Consider the following 19596-nt stretch of genomic DNA (forward strand, 5'->3'; position numbering starts at 1 on the left):
GGGCAGTAAAATATGGTAAGGCACTGATTGTGTGCTGGAAGACAGAAGAAAGAACCACATTCTGTAAGAGCAGCAAAGCAAGTCTTTGGACACTGTTTGTTGTATGTCCTTTCCCCATCTTTCAAGTGAGAATTGAAAATTGAAGAGCCTAGGCGCTCAGCTTAGCTTTGGAGTTCTGATAAATGAGCTCAGACTGTCAACTTGAAGATAAGGGCATTTGCAAAGGTCTTGTGTCAATAAAGCGTGGTTTCCCATTGCAGAGGTTCCTGATTTCACAGTCTCCAGTGAAGAGGAACGATGCTGTGAATGAACAGCTTCAACGCCTGTCCCACTTTAGCCACTCTGTGGCTTGGATTTATTACAATAAGTGTGTGTTCATTGCTTTATTCAGATGAGGGGTAGAAAACCCTGAACACATTGCAGACCAAGTGGGGTGGGGCTCCAGAAGACAGCTCCCAGCCTCACAATTCCCTGTGAGGTTATTTTCCTGTGGGAAACTTAATTTGGAAGCATTCAGTTTAATGTGGGGACTGAGATTAACATTTTCTGAAATACTTCTACAAGAAAAGCAGAAATGTCTGTCCAGGGAGCTGAATTTACATACTAGAAAAATGAGCTGCCCTGCAGTATTCTGTAGTCTTTGTATATTAGTTGTGAGTGTGTGTGTGTGTGTGTGTGTGTGTGTTAGAGAGAGCACAAGAGAGCGAGAGAGGGAGGAAGGGGATTTGATTGTATACTTGTCTTTGTTTCCTTTACATCAAACTAACAGTGTTTTACCACAAACAGCCTTGTTCTGGGCCCTATTCTATACACGAATCTTTTTTTTTTTTTTAAGTTCTTTTTGTTTTTTCCTTCTTGCTGAATAAGCTATAATGTTTCCCTTTTTCTCCCCTTTCTTTCTTTTTTTTTGGAGGAAGGGGGAGTGAGAGTAGGAGTGGGAAGAGCAAAAAGTCAACATGATAGAGCTTCTTCCTTTTTCTTCCCCTCTTTACCAGGAAGTTAACTGGAAGTCTTTGTGATTTTTTTTTTTTTAAACAAAGTTTGTAGTTAGCATAACCCAGTTAGTTACCTTTACACAGAGTTATAGAATTGAAAAGTGAACAATCTGGTGAGACATGGAACTGGAGGTACTGGAAGGAGGGGGAGGCCATGAAGTTAGCTCAGTGGGTCGGGCTCTTGAATGCCAGCCTAGGCATTTGGACTTGATTCTGCAGGCTTCAGGGCATCTAGAAATTTGCAGTCAGAGCCTTGGGAATTGAAAGTTATATAGGAACTTTCACTGGTTACAGCTAGCTTTGGCTGTTAGCAATTATTTTTATCTTTTTTAACAGGGGGAACCAAAGAGGGGGCAGGAAACCAAGCTGGCATTATGGCCACAGGAAAGAACAGACTGATTTGGGGCTTTTCTAACTGCAGACCTTTGTTACTGACCGATGCTTAATTTGGTTTCTGGGTTTTGTTAGTTTTTTCCCCTACCCTTACCTCATTTACCTTAATGACAGCTCCCCCTCTAGAGCTCAGCTAGGGCAGGCTGCCACTGCGGATTGGGGGGCCGAGAGGCCCAGAGCAAGAAGAAAGTGGGTTGAAAGCTGAGTTCTGTTTAAAGAATTTTCTGCTGGAAACTAGCCCAGAGGGAGTAAAGAGGAGCTTTAATGAGGAGCAGCTGCAGTGCCGACACAACCCACATGAGACATTTTTTTCCCCTCCGTTCCACATTCTGTATAGTTTTTAAAAAATCATGATTTTGAAATAGCTATTTTGTAAAGCATGTTTCTCTTTTTCTTCTTCTTGTATGTGGTAGGATTTTGCTTTGTTGTCGTTTTTTTTCAAATGGCCAAATCCTCATGAAAAAAAAACAAAAACAAACTCAAAACACCCCAAAACTAAAGACAGAGCTGCAGCAAAGCCCTGGATGCAATTTGTGCTCACCCTGCTGCTACAGAACATTCAGCAGAGAAAACAAGGACAGAGAACACTGGCTTTTATTTGGAAAAGGGGCTTATTTCCTGCTCCGACTTCAGTCATCTTGGAGCCGACACAAGCTGCTGCACTGTTTTAAGCTTTTCTGTAGACGAGTGGCTATTCACTTAGGAAACTTGAAAGAACAATTTTTTTTCTGTCCTGTATTACTAGGGAGACTGATCCCAAACTGCAGCCATTGCCAGATAGACTGGAATTGCAATTCACAACCCAACTTCGTTGAAATCTGTAAAGTGGCTACATGTAAATTAATCCAGGCTGCTGGTGACATGTAAGAGTTAGGGTCTGGTTTTCATCTGTGTTAGTGAGGGGGACCATACAGGTATCCTTGCAAATGGAATGTTTTCTAGTTCCCTTGTTTTTCTCTCTTCTTTCTTCCCTCCTGTTTGTCCCATTCTTCCATGTGTATGTTTGACTAGTAACAATGAAAAAGTGGTCCTCTTCATGTCTGAGATTGGAGACTTTTAAAGAAAAAGTCATGGATATATTTTGACTTGAAAAGTATCCAGATTAATTTGTGGAATTATTTTGAAGGGAAAAAGTCCCCCTCCCCCCACTCTTCATTCACAGCCTCACCTTTGAACCATATTCTTTCAGGTTCCAAAGCTTAAGAAGGGATGGAATAGAAGGATGTCACTGAGAACCATTAAAGTAACTGATGCATTCCGCAGAGGAGAAAGGTGTTCATATAGCTTTGGGAATGAAAGGCAGCTGTTAGACGTACTTGGTTATTTTTATACACACACACGCACACACACACACATATAATAAATTTATATATATATATATATTTATATTTTAGTTGTTTATAGACACAATACCTTTCTTTCTTTATTTATTTATATGTGATGCTGAGGATCGAATCCAGTGCCTCACATGCCCAAGGCAAGCGTTCTGCCACTGAGCCACAATCTAGTCCTGTATTTGGTTATTTTTTTGGAAAATTTTTACATACCTCTTTGGTTGAAGAGGTAGACTCTTTTTCATTTGTACCTGAGTAGCTCAGTGGAATTATAAATGGAACTTGGATGTTTATCTAGTCATGTTCCTGGCGTCTAACCAAACTCAACTTAAGTCATCTCAAGAACTCTCTTCTTTTCAGGCAATCTTACTTTTTACTCACACTTACAGGGTATAGATTGTCCTTATGTTTTAGGTGAACAGGGATAAATGAAGTTAGGAGATCTCCTGTCTTAGCCAGAAATAAAGGATTCTGAAGGATCCTTGTTTCCTATCTCACTTACCCATCCCTCCTCTGTCTTCCTATGTACATAATTCTGCTTAGCTTCCTGGCGTGTGAAGGATAATAATCTAGTACCTCAGGAGGACTCTTGGGGTTGATTTGGCTTGTTTTCTGCCAGGCAGAGGACAGCGTAGAATTGGAAGGAAATTTTGTAGCAGATCTGGACTGAGCGATTGTTCTTATCCATAATATGAGATTTAACCTGCTTTGGAACCAGTTGCTTAGTGACATGGTTTTCAAGGAACTTGCACAGGACTTCAAGATGTGCTCTTCCCATCAAGAACTATTTAATAGGGGGTGGGAGAGAGGCAGGCAGGAAAGAGAACAGTGGCCTAACTGAAGAAGAGCCATGTGGGTGGAGTCAGTGAAGGCAAGTCACTGCATTTGCTGTTGGAGGGTTTGGGGGATGGTGGATGGTTTGAAGGAGGTTCACTGGAGGATGTAAAGTTCAAGCAGATCTTTGAGAAAGGATGAGAAAGGCACATAAATGGGAGACATACCAGATAGGAAGTATGATATTTCTCACTGAAATTAGAAGATTTTTTAAGAATTAAACTTATTGTTAATATATTTTTTTTTGGTACTGAAAATTTAACCTGGAGTGATTTACCTTTGAGCCATATCCCCAGTCTTTTTATTTTTTATTTTGAGACAGGTCATACTAAAGTGCTGAGGGCCTCACTAGGTTGCTAAGGTAGGCCTTGAACTTGCAAAAACCTGCTTCAGCCTCCTGAGCCATTGAGATTATAGGCATATGCCACTGCACCCAGCTACATGATTTTATGTAGGGGACAGTAGACTAGATGGTGGAAATAATCCATAGTGTTTAGGTTATAGGTTAAGATGGGTAGATGGTTGTAGGCAAGCAGGTCAGAGATTCTAAGAAAATTCAGTTTGCCAGATTGGGTGCTCATGCTAGTTTCCAAGCAAAAGAGTGACATGGTCAAAATTATGTGTAAGAAGAATTATTTCTTTTAAAATTAATTTTTATTGTACCATTATAATTATACATAATAGTAGGATTCATTATGTCATATTTGTATACACACATAATTTGATCAATCTCATTCCCTAGTACCTTCCCTTTCCCTTCCCTCCTCCCTCCCCCTTTTTTGCTTGCTCTACTCTACTGATCTCCCTTTTATTATTATTATTATTTTAGTAAGTGCATTATAATTATATATGTGAGTGTGATTCATTGTGGTATAATCATACTTGGACATTGCATAACTTGGTAGATTTCATTCCCCAGTACTTTCCCATGTCCTCCCTCTTCTCTCTCTCTTCGACCTACTTCCTATATTCTATGGGTTTCTGAGAAGGTTATTCTTTAAGTAATAATGTTTCAGCCAGGAATTTCCAGACAGTCCCTGTGGAGAGATGTTGATGGGATGCTCATGAAGTTAGGAAGACTTTGCTGACTGAATAGGTATTAGTCTTGGGGCAAGACTTAGTAGCCTGCTTTCAGTGAAATACTATTTTATCAGATGATCTAGGTAAAGATAGGGATAAATTTGTAGATGATGCAAAACTGGGAAAAATTGCTAGGTTCACAGATGATAAGCTTGGGGCAGGTCAGTTAGCTTTGGTGTCCTTATCTGTGCTACAGGGGTATGGCTTCTGGGGTATGGTGCACTGCTGAAATTCTGTAATTATATGAATACATTGTAAATGTTGTCCCAATCAATGAAACTTGGGAGTAATGATTCCACATGACAAATTTAAAAGGAACCAAATGATAGTTCCAATTACAAAGCATAAGATATAAGTACAGGATGAGAAAAATGTGGCACTAAAGTAAAGTAGGTCATGTGAAATAAGGCTCTGAGCTTTTTATGTATTCAGGAGCACATAGTAGTATATTGTGGCTTCTAAGAAAGTGAACATAGCTTTAGACTGAGATAGAAGAAACAGTGTCCAAATCAGGAGATGATGGTTCAATTCCATACTGCACAGGTGAGAACACATATATTATCTTTTTCCATTTGGACCCTTTAAAATTTTTATTCTTTTTGAAGTGCTAGGGATTGAATCCTAGGGCCTCATGCATGCTAGGCAAGCACTCTGTCTCTCAGCCACATTCCCAACCCCTTAAAAAGATTTTTGGAAGATGGTGCAGGATAGCCCAGGGATGAAATGCATGGACTTTAGAGTCACACCTAGGATCCTCCCTCTAGCATCTACTAGCTGTGAAATCTTAATCTTTCTAAGGTTCAAAATTCTTAGCAAGTATATAATCATAGTAAGTACTTAAAAATATTAGTTATTATTACTATAATTACTATTATTATTACTGTTGTTATCATAAACATAGTAAAGCTACTAAAAAGGTGTGGAAGCCTGGAAATGATTTTATACTGAGGAATAGTCCAAAGCACTGAATCCTGGGAAAAAAGAACACAGAGAATCTGCATAAGTGTCTTTAGATTCTTGGAGAGCCACGTGTCAGAGAAGAAGTCTTGCTCCTTTTTGTTCTAGAGCGCAGGGACAGCCAGTGGGTGGAAATTGTAGAGAGGAAGAGTTTGTTCTTTTTAAAATTTAGATATAACTCACATGCCATAAAATTCACCCTTTTAAAATGTGCAATTCAGTGGTTTGGGTATGCTCACAGAGTTATGGGACCTCCACCATTGTCTAATTTCAAAGCATTTTCATTGCCCCCAAAAGAAACTACTCCTTAGTGGTTATTCTCCATTTCCTCTTTCCCCTAGCCCCTGGTAACCTAATCTCTTTTCTCTCTCTCTGGATTTGTCTATTCTAGATATTTCATGTGAATGGACTCATACTTGCAGTTTTTTTGTGTGTGTCTACCTGCTCTCTCTTAGCATGATATTTTCAAGGTTCATCCATGTTGCAGCATGTATCAAAACTTTATTCTTTTTCCTGATCCAATAACATTTCATTGCATGGACATACCACATTTTATTTATCCTTCATCAACTAATGGACATCTGGTTTATTTTCACTTTTTGACTATTGAGAATAATGCTGCTGTGAACATTCTTGTTCACAAGCTTGGGGCAGGTCATTATGTTTTCAGTTATCTTGGGTACATACCTAGTAGAGGAGGCAGAGGGAACATACCTAGGAGGGGAGGCAGAGGGTACATACCTAGGAGAGGAGGCAGAATTTTCAGACTTAAAAAAGAAAGAGATTTCTGATAATGGAAAAACTGAAGACTGTTCTGTTGAAGCAGCAAGCCCATACCTAACAAATACATGGTTTTTCATATGTGCTGGGTGGTATTCTAACTGCTTTGCAGTGATTTAAAAACCCTGTGAGGTAGGCGCTGTTATTAAATCTGTTTTACAACAGGGAGGCTTAGCACTCTGCCCATGATTTAGCTGGAATTGAAACCCATGTGGTCTGGTTCTAGAATCTGCAGGAACAATTATAATTTCAAGCACTTACTAAATTCTTACTATTTGTCTTTTACCATGCTATATGCTTGTATTCAGAGACTGGTGACCTTCTTTTAGAAATATTTTAGAAACGATTATCTTGTTGAATAAAAATTACATTAGGGTGCCCTGAATCTTAAGGTACCATCATTCCAAGGATGGATAGAAGTAGGGAAACAGCAAGAAGATGTCTGGCCCGAGGCTTTTAAGATGATCAGAACTTGTGTCAAAAAGGAAACTGTGAACATGAATAGCAGGTATTATATAAATTCAGTTAATAAGACTTGTCAGGACATGGCAATAAATTACATATAACTTAGAGAGATCAACTAAAAGTGACTTTACATTGTGAGTGGAATCCTTAGAAAATTGAAGGAATTAAAGTTTCATGGGGAAATGGTCTTTTCCAAATGTTTAGTTTCAAGTATGTACACAGATGTAGATAGACGGCTTCTAGAACATTAAACACATGGAATTGGAGCAGTGTATTTTGGAGTAGTACATTTCAGTGGTTATTTAAAACCATGTCAGTAATACCATCACTATTGAATGCATATGAGAGAAAAGAGAAGGACAGGCCAGACTTCAACTTTAAGACGGCCATAACTGATGAAGAAGAAGAAAAAAAGGAATTGGCAGTCTAGACTAAGATCCTTCTTTGCAGTGACCTAATGGGTGCACCTGGTCTGTATCCTAGTTACACTCTTAACTATTTTCTGCTACTCTTTCTTACTCCCTTTGGCATAGCAGCAGAGGTCTCCAGGTTTGTGCCATTCCTTGAACAGGCCAGGGCTGCTCCCCTATCTTAGAGCCTTTGCACTGGGTATTTCTCTGCCTTGAACAATTTTCCCTTAGTTCCTTGAATGGCTAGTCCCTGACCTCATTTGGATCTTGACTCAAATTATGCCTTCTCTGTTGTATTCCGCTGCCTTTCCTATCCTCTACTATCCCAACAGACACTGGTATGGCAGTATGTAAAAAAGTGGATGTGTAACCAATGTGATTCTGCAATCTGTATACGGGGTAAAAATGGGAGTTCATAATCTGCTTGAATCAAATGTATGAAATATGATGTGTCAAGAGCTTTGTAATGTTTTGAACAACTAATAATAAAAAAATTTTAATACCAATTAAAAAAAATTATGCCTTCTCAATGAGGCCTTCTTTGATTTTCCTATTTAAAACTGAAATAGCTCTCCTTAACACTTCATGCCCCTATGCCTAACTTCATCATTTCCTGTTTTATTTTTCTTAATAGCATATACTACACCTAACATATAAATATCTTTTACTTACAGATTTTTATTTTTGTATTCCCTATGAGAATTTCAACTCCTTGAGTGCAAGTATCTTCCTGGTCAGTTGTCCCTCAGTATTTATGGGGAATAGGTTCCAGGACACCCCTCCACTCCTGCCCTGTATATACCCATATCTGTATGCTCAAGTCCTTTATATAAAACAGCATAGTATTTTCATATAACCTACAAACATCCTCATTTATACTTTAAGTCATCTCCAGATTACTTATTATACTAATACAATATAAATGCTATGTGAGTAGTTGTTCCACTATTCGTTTAGGAAATAATGACACAAAAATTCTGAACACTTTCAGTATAAGCACCATTTTTTCATATATTTTTAATCCATAATTGGTTGAATGCATGGGTATAGAGTCTGTGGATACAGAGAGATGACTACTAGAAAGCTGCCTGGTACATAATAAGTGTTTACTTATGTTTTTGCAAGAATTAATAAACATTATGAGTTAATTTTCATTGAGGAAACCAGTAGGAGAATATTCTTCATCCTCATTAACATCATTATTAATAAGAATATTAATGCTATTAATAAACTCCATATATCTTTGCTTAGAGTTGGCAGACTTTATGTAAAGTGCCAGAGAGTACTATTTTTGTGGGTCCTGTGGTCTCTTTGCAGCTATTCCACTCTGTCGTTGAAGTGCAAGAGCAGTCATGGGTGAATGAATATGGCTGTGCTCCAATAAGACTATTTATGGACACTGAAATTTGAATTTTATATAATTTTTGAATGCCACAAAATATTATTGTTTTAATATTTCCAACCATTTAAAAATATAAAAACCATTTTTAGTTCACAGGCCATACAAAAACAGAACAGTTGGTCAAATTAGACCTGGGAGCTAGTGTGCTTTACCAATCTTTACTTGACTGGTTTCTTCAACATGTCTTAGTTGAAATTTATTTTTTCATATTTGGTTGGAAGCAACAATGTGGCTTAACCCCTAGAAACAGATAATTCAGAAATATTTTTGTTCCAGAAACTTTCATGCCTTGTTCCATTTTTGTTTTCCTGGGAACCTTGTTTTCATTGTGTATTTACGATGTTAAAATTTAAATAAATTTGTATTCTCTTGGCAGATGCCTTATGGTAGTTTTAAGAGTGGTAATATTTAGGAGAAAATCTGGTCAGAGCCCACCCAGGTTTAGAAGTTTGCTGTTATTTAAAAGGTGAATAATTCCCACATGGGAGAGCCAAGCCAGGCCTAATGCCTGAAGGACTGTCACTGTAAATGAGAATTGTGTTGCAGTTTTTAACATCATCCATAACACATTGCTTGAATAAGCTGCAAGTGCTTTTAATAATATAACTCAGGGTTAACTTTAGCTGTGCCATAGTAGTACTCTTTGCTCCTCTACTTCAGAAACAACAAACAAAACAAAAACAAAACTCTATTATCAAATCAAGCTGTGATTTTGGATAAGGCATCATATTTTTCTTAGTTCGCACAAAGGAGAGAAAAAAATGTTTCTCATTTGTAAAGCTTTTTAATACTCATATGGTTTTTCACATACTTGACTTTGTTCAGTTCTCATACTGCCAGAATGAGGTAGCTTTCTTAAGTATTTTAAGAGGTGAGAGAATAGAGGTGATAGTAATTTGCCCAGGAAGGTCACGGGCACTGGGACAAGACCTTCTCACCTTCTGAGGTACAGACTCTTTACTGTCACCTTTACCAAGTGCTGTGAACTTTCCTTTGCTGCTTCCTTGTTTCTGGCTTGACTTTCTCATGAAGGTGCTCAGAGCCCTCACTGCTCTTCCTCTGCCATGTTTTCTGTACACAGCTTCAGGAAGGGGTGAGGAGCTGCGGCCAGTTACATCACTGATGCTCTAGCTGTTGACCGGCTCTGTTTTCTCCTCCAAGCCCTTTTAGCTAGTGCACTGTCTTAGTTCCCTAATAGCTGACCTATCTTTTTTCTCAATAACTTTGGCCCCTGAAGACCTCAACTGGCCAATCAATAGCTAATGAAATGTCTTGGATATGATCAGTGGAACCAGGAATGAATTCAACTAGACCCCAGTGTTTTAGGTCTATGTGATTAGGAGAATCACCCAGTAATTCTGCACAGGAAGATAAGACAGGAGCTGGTGTAGAGGGTCAGAATTAGAGTTTGATCTAAATGTATTATCTTTGACATAATGGTGGAACAGCCTTTTGCATTCAGTTCTCTGTGCCCCAAAGAGTAAAATGGAGAAATAGTTTGAACCAAATATCTGGGTCTCCAGCCAAATAGAAAAATTTATAGTTAGAATCAAAGTCTTTATGTTTTTTTTAAATACTTCTTTGATGTCCCACTTAAATAATCTCTTCATATGAAATTTGAGATTTCCCATGCCTATTTGATGTTGTTTAGAAAAAAATTGTCAAAAATATTACTCCCAATTTAGAGCAGTTATACATCATATGAATTAAGAGGTGGCATATAAAAATCTTCCTCAATGCCCTAATGTGAAAAATGTTATAGAATGTTATTTTTCAGTTATTTTCCTCGTTCATTATGGTGTTTATATGGAATTTTAGATATTTTGTTATTTTAATTTTATTTCATGCCTTCTTGACTTAAAAATCTGACACTTGTATATTAACAGGTTTTAGAATGCCCTTTTGAACCCTTCCCTGTTCCTGTACCTCCTTCCCCTTTTCTCTATTGCAATCTCAATTACCCGAATTTAACCCAGAAAGCTATGTGCAGGCCAACTGGTGTTTAAACGGCAATGAGACAGAATTTACTATTTCTTGATACTTAATTTTGAAAAAGTACATGATGTCTTATATATTTTAAATTGGAGGAATAAGAGGGTTGATTCCATGCATTATCATGTGAACATTGTAATCCTATCAAAGGGCATAGTTAATGCTAAGCGAAGTTAGCCAATCCCCCCCAAAAAACAAATGCCGAATGTTTTCTCTGATATAAGGTGACTGACTCATAGTGGGGTAGGGAGGGGGGAACATGGGAGGAATAGACTAACTCTAGATAGGACAGATGGGTGGGAGGGGGAGCGGGTTAGACATGATGATGGAATGTGATGGATATCGTTTTCCAAAGTATGAAGACGTGAATTGGTGTGAACATACTTTATATACAAACAGAAATATGAAAAATTGTGCTCTATGTGTAATAAGAATTGTGATGCATTCCACTGTCATGTATTTAAAAAATAAAATCAATTTTAAAAAATGAGAAAGTTAATGATTTTAAGCAAACAGGTATCAACAGTGCTCTATGGGAAATCACATCATTCCAGGTTGTACCTACATGAACAAAGCTGTAGTGTATTTTGCCTTTGAGTAAGGATCATGCTGACTCACTGTGGTGGCAGACTCTGCTGGATCATCTGCCTTGTGTTCTGTCACCTGCCAAGACTTGGAAGGACCAGGTAGTATGTGGTAAAGTTCTCTAAGTGCTCCTTCTCCTAAAGTGAGGCAGTTCTATAACTTGTGCCTTCAGTCTCTTGATTCACAATTTAGTATTACTCAGATGAACCACATTACTATAAGTTTTTGTACTTACGAGGCATCAGATGTTTTCATGGACTCATCTTTTTTTCCTACAGATGTCCAGAGGGCTTCCTTGGAGAATATTGCCAACATCGAAACCCCTGTGAGAAGAACCGCTGCCAGAATGGTGGCACCTGTGTGGCCCAGGCCATGTTGGGGAAAGCTACCTGCCGATGTGCTCCCGGGTTCACGGGCGAGGACTGCCAGTACTCCACCTCTCACCCCTGCTTTGTGTCTCGCCCCTGCTTGAATGGAGGCACCTGCCATATGCTCAGCCGGGATACCTATGAGTGCACCTGCCAAGTTGGTTTTACAGGTAACAAAGGGGGCTCAACCTTGTACTTTCCTACTCTTAGCAGGTACCTTTATTTTGCTTTTTTAGATCATAGTGTCTGGCTCCTGTAGGGTCTCCCAGCATTATGATAAGGAACTGTCCTCAACTTCTGTTTGAGAGTTTTTAAGGAGTGGAAAAGGAGAAAGAAAGAAGGTCAAATACTTAGGCATATTTGACTCCATAAAGTGTTTATGTCAGGATTAGGGATCAAAGCAAATTCACTAAAGGAAAGTTACTGTCACCAGAAGGAAAGTCATGATTACTTCCTTCTTAAAATGTCTGCTGTTTAGACATTCAGGACACTGACTTCTCTGGTTTTGTGAGCTCTTTCTTTTTTTTGTTTCTTTCTTTTTTTCTCTACATTGTTTTGTCTTTATCTGTTAAATTTTCACGTTTCCTGAAATCCTATTTGGAGCCATATCACAGCTCGCCCTGAGGAATCTCAGTTTCTTCAGTTGCTTCAACAGCTGTCATCATCTTTGTTAGTTGCCAATGACTCTCACAGTCATCCCTGTTCCTCTGCCCCCACCCAAACATTCAGACTCCTGTTCTAACTACCTGTTACATTTTTCCTTAGAAATATTCCAAGAACCTCAAACTTAGCATGTTGATATAAGTAAGTGACACCAATACATATTCCAAATACTAAGACTAGAAACTCTCTCTCCTTGTCTGCAGCCTCTTAAGATCCTGTTACCTGCCAGCCTCTGAATTATTTCTCACTTTTATTCCTCTCTAGTTGCTCTGCTATTCTGTAGGTGTGGATTATGGTATCCCTCACCTAGATTGGTAAAGTAGTTCCTTAACTGATTTTTTCTCTTCATTTCATTCATCCATCATATTGTAGCTTTAGCTATAAATGCAGATCTAACAAACTCACCTCTTTGTAGTGTCTTATGAATTTTTGCCATCCACAGAATGAACTGTAAACTCTTTACTTGGCTACTTTGGCTCATCACAGTGTATGCCTCACATCTTTTCATAGCCTCACTATCTCACAAGCATCTAGGTTTGGTCACACTTATATTTTCATCATTTCTTAGAGATGTCATACTTCCTGTTGCTTCCATGTGGTGTCCTGGAGTGTTCTTCTGTTCTTCTCTATGATTGGTGATTGCCTGATTTGTCTTAGTGATCCTTTCATGGTTGCTTTAGGCAGTTAGTCACAGTTCGATTATTTTTATGTCACATTTTACTGTAATTGATTTTTTTACATGTCTCTTACCTGAATAGATTTTGGTTTCTTCAGAGGTAGATCTTAGCTTTTTTTCAAAATGAACCATTGGTATTTATTAAATTCAGAAAATTTGTTATTTATTAAATTGAGAAAAGGAGGACCATTCTCTACAGGTTGAGTTCATCTGTGGTCTCCAGAAGTAAACATTTATGTCCCTTTCTGCTGTAATACATACCTCTCAGCAAAATGAAGGGAAAAAATAGGCCCAAAATGGTAGTTCCTTCATTTCCTTTCTGCTCAGCACCTGAGATATATGTGCTGTGCCTAAGTCTGTTTGGTCCTTTCCCTTTTGGTTTGGCATTTGTTGATAAGCAGAGAGCATTTCTGTGTGACATTTCTCACATATCACGACTTTTCTCCTTTTAGCAAAGCTGTCATGTCTCTCATTTGCTTTTCGGTGGGGTCAAATATTTGGACAGCCAGTTGGATTATTAACAAATCCAGGGAGTTCTCATCTGTAGCTTAAAAAATAAAAGACTTAGGCTAATGTAAACAAAAAAGTTATATGAATACCAGATTTACTAAAAGTTTGGGCATATTTCTGTTTCTCTTTCCCTTTCTCCCTCTCTCAAGAATGTGCTCTGCTTCCTGTGGACAGATACCTTGGCATTTAGCCTGGCGGAGTCCCCCTACTCCTGGTGTCTTTCTGCCTGGAAGACCCCACAGAAGTTACCTTTTCAGACACCTGTACTCATGACAGCTTCTATTTTTTCTGACACATTGGAGGCCAGGGATCCTTCACCATCTCCAAACATATCAAGCAGTACCTATATTAAGACCACATATTAACAAAATGTTTCCCAGAATGGATAGTGTATTGTGTTTAAAGGAAATAGAAGTAATATTGACCTAAGAGGCCTCTTTAGTAACTTGTTGGGGAAAATATCAGTACATTTTAATGTATTCAGTAAAATAACTTGAGAATATACCAGGGGGACCTAGCCCCTGTTGGTGTGGCAGCTATTTATAATGGAAGGAAAGAGCAGAGCTGCGGTGTTGGGGAGCATTTAAGAATGACTTTATAGAGGAGGTAACTGTTGAGCAAAGTTGCTAAGATAAGGGAAAAGTTCACTAAATAATCAAAACAGAAGCTGGCATTCTAAATGGAGGAGCAGCTTGTGCAAAGACAGGGAGGTGTGAGAACGGATGGATCAGACCCTGTGTCATAGGGACCAATGTAATCCTTCAGGACTGGGCATCGTATGACAATGTGATCCCCTTATGTGCTCTATCCATGACGTCTTTGAGTCTCATCTATGGGCCTTGGAGAGTTTCTGAAAGGACCCTTGTATCAGACAATCTTGAGGAAGCTCTGATTTGTTCTTCCATAAAATCAAAGAGCTTGAGGATCTCCATGCAAGAACTCCTGCAGTCACTTCTTGGATGGGAGAGGGGTTTTGAAGCTGGGGCTGGCTCCTGATTATATGAAAAGTACTAAGTTCTCTTATCCTCTGTAGGAAAGCTGTGCCAGTGGACTGATGCCTGCCTGTCTCATCCATGTGCAAATGGAAGTACCTGTACCACTGTAGCCAACCAGTTCTCCTGCAAATGTCTCACAGGCTTCACAGGGCAGAAGTGTGAAACTGATGTCAACGAGTGTGACATACCAGGACGCTGCCAGCATGGTGGCACCTGCCTCAACCTACCTGGTTCCTACCAGTGTCAGTGCCCCCAAGGCTTCACAGGCCAACATTGTGACAGCCCCTATGTGCCCTGTGCACCCTCCCCCTGTGTCAATGGAGGCACCTGCCGGCAGACTGGTGACTTCACTTTTGAGTGCAACTGCCTTCCAGGTAAGGAACTCCCTAGTGTCCTAGGATTGGGAAACAAATCAATTGCAAGAAGAAGGTGGAAGTCAGTGAGTGTGGTTCAGTTGTTCCTTTAGGAAGTGTACTAAAGCAGGGAAAAAGGGAAGTGAGGATTTTGTGAGAGGTGGCTTGCTAGTGAGGGAGGAATTTTATGGGCCCACTGTGGTCTATAAACTGAGCAGGGGGTAATTTAACATGTCAAGGTTTATGATGATGAGTGGCTAGGAAATTGTTTATTGTCCCTTCTGGAGAAACAGATGATATAAGAGAAATAGAGTTCTGGGAAAGGGACAGGCAAATCTGGAGTGGAGAAGAACACAATGAGAATTAGACATTGGAAAATATGTATGCATGGTTAATAAAGTACTTTAAATTATAGTGACACTAAGAGTAGGTAGACAACTTTCCCATATGCTTTTGCCCCTGATAGAGTAATTCACTATAATTTGAATGCATCCACCCTCCCATATGTGATTTTCCCTGAAGATTTGGTCTTCAGAACCCTTACCCATGTACCTTCCCTGATTTGGGGGTAACCCTACCCTATCTTGAGGCTGGAGAATTTTGAAGCTGAGAGGGGGGGTCCGCTGTTAATCAATAGGTACTTTTTGATGGCCTCTGGTAGATAATGTATGAGAGACTAAGTAAATACTTTGTCATCCTCTGGGCTGGTAGAAGTGCCTTAGAGCACACAAGTAACCCAAGGTAGATGGCAAAAACGGAGCAGCTAGGTCTGGAAGCTCCAGGCTGGTGTTCCTTGGCAGGGAGGAGCAAATGGCCAGATCACTTTACTCCTTAAACAAGTGATGAGGAGGCTGAAAACCAAGAATTTTGATTGGGAACAGAGCATAAACAGCTGGAACAAATGAATTACTAAGCAACAAGGATCCTGTTTTTATACAAATATCCTTAGAACAAAAACAAAAGAAGGAAAACTGCGTGTGTGTGGGAATAATGTGCTAAATAAGCAGAATGGTCTCAAAAAGAAGTTGTTCTAGCCACTGTTTCAGAGTGGGAATCTTAGATTGTGGTGTTGTGGATATGGTTCACATAAAATGGGTTTGTGTGTTTTATCTTTTGGGAGTTAAGGGTCATAGGTTGGTCCTCAGTATAAGACCAAATAGTAATTTATTCATTTCATTTAGTAAAAATTTCTTGACTCTCTGCTATGTTCTAGGTACTGTTATGTGTTTGGGGTACAGTAACACAAGACACTGCTACTAGTTGCAATGAAAACTTTTTATCATTTAAGTCGTAAGAATATATTATGTGTATTGCTTTTAGTTTCTCTTTCAATAAAGAATAATGTTATCATTCTCTACTAAGTAGATGTTTATTATCATAATATTTCTGTCATCCACATTATCTTGCAGAAGGACTAACTAAAAGATATCCCTCACTCCTGTATTTGTTTGCATTTTCAGGGCTAGAGACAGAAATAGAAATATAAACAATTTAGTTTCGTAAATATTTTAATATTGCAAACATTCTAGTAGTCTAATATTGTAATGGTCTAAGTGGGTAGTAATTGAGGTTAGTGTGATTTATGGTTGAAGGCTAGATACTGTTTTCAGTTTTAAGAAAATTACTTTTAATAGTTGCCTAGAACAGTAGGTTGATTTGGCAGCAAAATTTTGAGAGGAAGTCAGAGAACTCAATAAAGGAAGTCTTTAGCTGAGAGAGAGTGATTATTCACTCCCATTGTCTCTGCATTGTTTTCCATTAACCTCGATAAGAACCTTAGGGAATTCTGAGAGTGTGTCCAGGAAGAGATCTGTCAAACAAGAATAGCATCTCTTCCTTGAGAAAGGAAATAACCAGGCATTCCTCAGCCAAGTTGCTGCCAGGGCTGGTGGGCTAGGGAGTGAGATTTTTGGCTCTCTTCATGTTCTACTTGTCATGTAAAGCAAGACATTTATTTATTCACTGACGGTGTGTTGGGGGATGCTGAGGGGATTTAAGCAAGGAGAAGATTGGGCAAAGATAAAGCTAACATTTATTTAAAACCTTTTGAGTTAGGTACTGCCAGGTACTTTCACACCCATTAGTGTAATTAAACACAAAATCCTTGGGGTTAGGAGTTATTTTTTGAGTTTCTCATGTGAAGTGACTGAAATTTGGTCGTGTTAAGTAAATTTACCCAAAGTTGCAGAGCTGATAACAGGAGAGGCTGGGCTCCTGAAACCCAGGCATGTTATTTCCAAAGCCTGAGCTTTTGTGCATCATACTGGGTTACATTGCACTGCTCATCTGCTTCCTGGAAGTGTGTTGAAGATGTGTTGCTTTCTTTAAATGCTTTGAGTTATGTGGGTTAAAATAATATGTTTACACTATAAGGGGAAAAAAACCCCCCGAAATACTCATAATTCTAACCAAATAGAATTTGTCACATATCAACCTATGTACAGAGCATTGTGTAGCTGTTTAGACATAGTTAAGTAGGTTATTTCTTGCCTCATAGGGTCCCATGGTCTAAAATGGATTAGTAGCTTGAACAAATTTGTAGAAGGAAATAAAATAATTTAAAACCATAGATGATATAGCAACACTTTGAATAAATATATATTTACAGTTTGTAAGATGCTGTTGTTCTTATGTCCCAGGTGAAGTTTGGGAAGTATTCATTTGATTTCCAGATAGGGAAATAGTGCCTGGAGATGATTTTCTTTTTAAGTTCTTTTTGTGGTGCAGTACTATTCTTCTTGTCCCTTGCTCAGTTTTTCCTTCAGATTATTCGAGAGATTGAAATGTTACTTAAAAGTAGTATTCACCATCTCCTCGTGAATAGTTTCCTTATTTAAAGAAAATTAGTATTTCTGTTCTAAAAATGGGGACACCAGGTCTTCAGGAGGTTTCAGTGGCTTGTTGAGCTATTTTGCAACTTTTCAAGAAATGGTTGCTTTTTACCACATTCCAAGTCTTTGCACTTCCCAGCCCCCTTCCTTAATTATTGACCTTGGTCTACTTTTTGTTTTATTTTTCTGTGACACTTATCTTCTTACTATATAATTTTTGCTATGTAATTTACTTCATTTTGCCTATTGTTTATTGTTTTATCTTTTCCAAATCCTATTGCCTCTTCCCGTCTCCAGAATGAAAGCTGGATCTTTGTTTTTGCTCCCACAAGTGCCCCAAACACCTTTTAAAAACGTCTCCTGAAACCTGAGAGGCCTGCACACACTTCTTAACTGACCAACTGTTTGAGTGCAGTGTCAGGTCACCATAATGGAGTATGCGACTCTGGGCTTCTCATTTTCTTCCTGGTATCAGGCATCCTAGACTGAGCCTGGCTTTGCTGATCCATAATGGGGGTAGGGGGAAGCGTGGGAGGAATGGAGGAATTCTAGATAGGGCAAAGGGGTGGAAGGGGAAGGGAGGGAGTATGCGGGTAGGAAAGTTGGTAGAATGAGATGGACATCATTACCATGTATGAAGTGCATGTATGAAGTACATACCAAGTACATGTATGAAGACATGGATGGTATGACTTTACTTTGTGAACAACCAGAGACATGAAAAATTGTGCTCTATATGTGTAATATGAATTGAAATACATTCTGCTGTCATGTATAACAAATTAGAATAAATAAATAAATTTAAAATAAAAAAAGGAAGAAATTTGGAGTGTTTTTCAACTCAAGTTGGTGAATAGCATGTAAGTTAGTGATTACCTTTAAATGGTTAAGTTAAAATTCTTTTCCTGCAAAGGATACTGTGGTCACTGAGAGTTGATTTTAGTATTATTGTAGGACTCATTGGGAAGGAATCAAAACTGCAAAAATGACTCATCTGGTGTGACATGGAAAATATGTTTCTCCACAGAGAGGAAAAAAGGCTATCTTTAAGAGGGAACTAGTAGAATGGAATCAAGGAACCACATTCCATAGTCTCCTTGGATCAGCAGCTGTTAATAATCTGGACCCTTCTTCGTAAGCTTCCATCATGTGAAGCCCGTAGTAGAAGAAGCCCTGAGGAGGGCACCCAGCTGCAGTAATTTTAACACAAGAACAATAAATTATTGGATCATTGACTCCCAGTATTTTGGTTTCCAGCCAACCAATTGGGAGAGAATGTGTTAGGCTGGCTTTATGTCTGTGGATATTTTAATAAATAGCACACTAATCAGAACACAGTGGGCTGTTTTGAGTCTACTGCTGTCCCTTGTGAGTTCACAGTTGGATTGGACAGTTCTCAGTGTACTTTCCCTTTTCTTTTTCTCTCACATCTGTTTATTCTTCTATAATTTTTTCTTCAAACTTCACAGAAAGCTGCCTGGTATGTCCTGTCTTTATCAGTGAAGGTTGATCCTTTTGAACCATCCTACACTTCACAGGCTGGATAGATGTGGCATCACTATGCATTAAAAAACAGTTTTCACATGTTTTGTGGCTTTTGTGTCTATTCTCAGATTCCTGAGCTCAAGAACTATCAGAAATATTTCCTTCTTGCACCTTTACACTCAGAATCGGGTGGTCTTCTCTTGGATATTATGTTAATTGGCAAGTTTGTTTTTGTGGCAGATTTCTTTCTTGGAAATTAAAAAAAAAAGTAGGCTTGTATCATTTTGCTTTTGTCCAGCTCTAGGTACCCCCTGATTCCCCTTGCTCTTTGATTCCTGTTTATGGGCGCTTTCCCCAAGACTTTGTGCCTGGCCCAAGAGCATCTTGGTTATGTCATCTCATCTTCCCTTCTCCCTTGCCCCTTTCCACCCTCACACCTCCCAGTGCCTGAAAGGCACTGATGCTCCCCTGAGAGACATTGCTCTCTG

The 19596-nt window shown here is 38.9% G+C and overlaps 1 protein-coding gene across 1 annotated transcript in view; it reads left to right on the plus strand.

Annotated features, from left to right (window-relative positions):
• Notch2 (notch receptor 2) overlaps nt 1–19596 on the plus strand; it is a 160244-nt gene that overhangs the window by 55374 nt on the left and 85274 nt on the right. Inside the window, exons 3-4 of the mRNA XM_027951770.2 lie at nt 11506–11765; nt 14478–14813. Coding sequence (XP_027807571.2) covers nt 11506–11765; nt 14478–14813 — 596 coding nt within the window. The remainder of the gene's footprint in view (nt 1–11505; nt 11766–14477; nt 14814–19596) is intronic.

The sequence above is a fragment of the Marmota flaviventris genome, chromosome 10, assembly GCF_047511675.1.
Source record: "Marmota flaviventris isolate mMarFla1 chromosome 10, mMarFla1.hap1, whole genome shotgun sequence".
Taxonomy (NCBI): domain Eukaryota; kingdom Metazoa; phylum Chordata; class Mammalia; order Rodentia; family Sciuridae; genus Marmota; species Marmota flaviventris.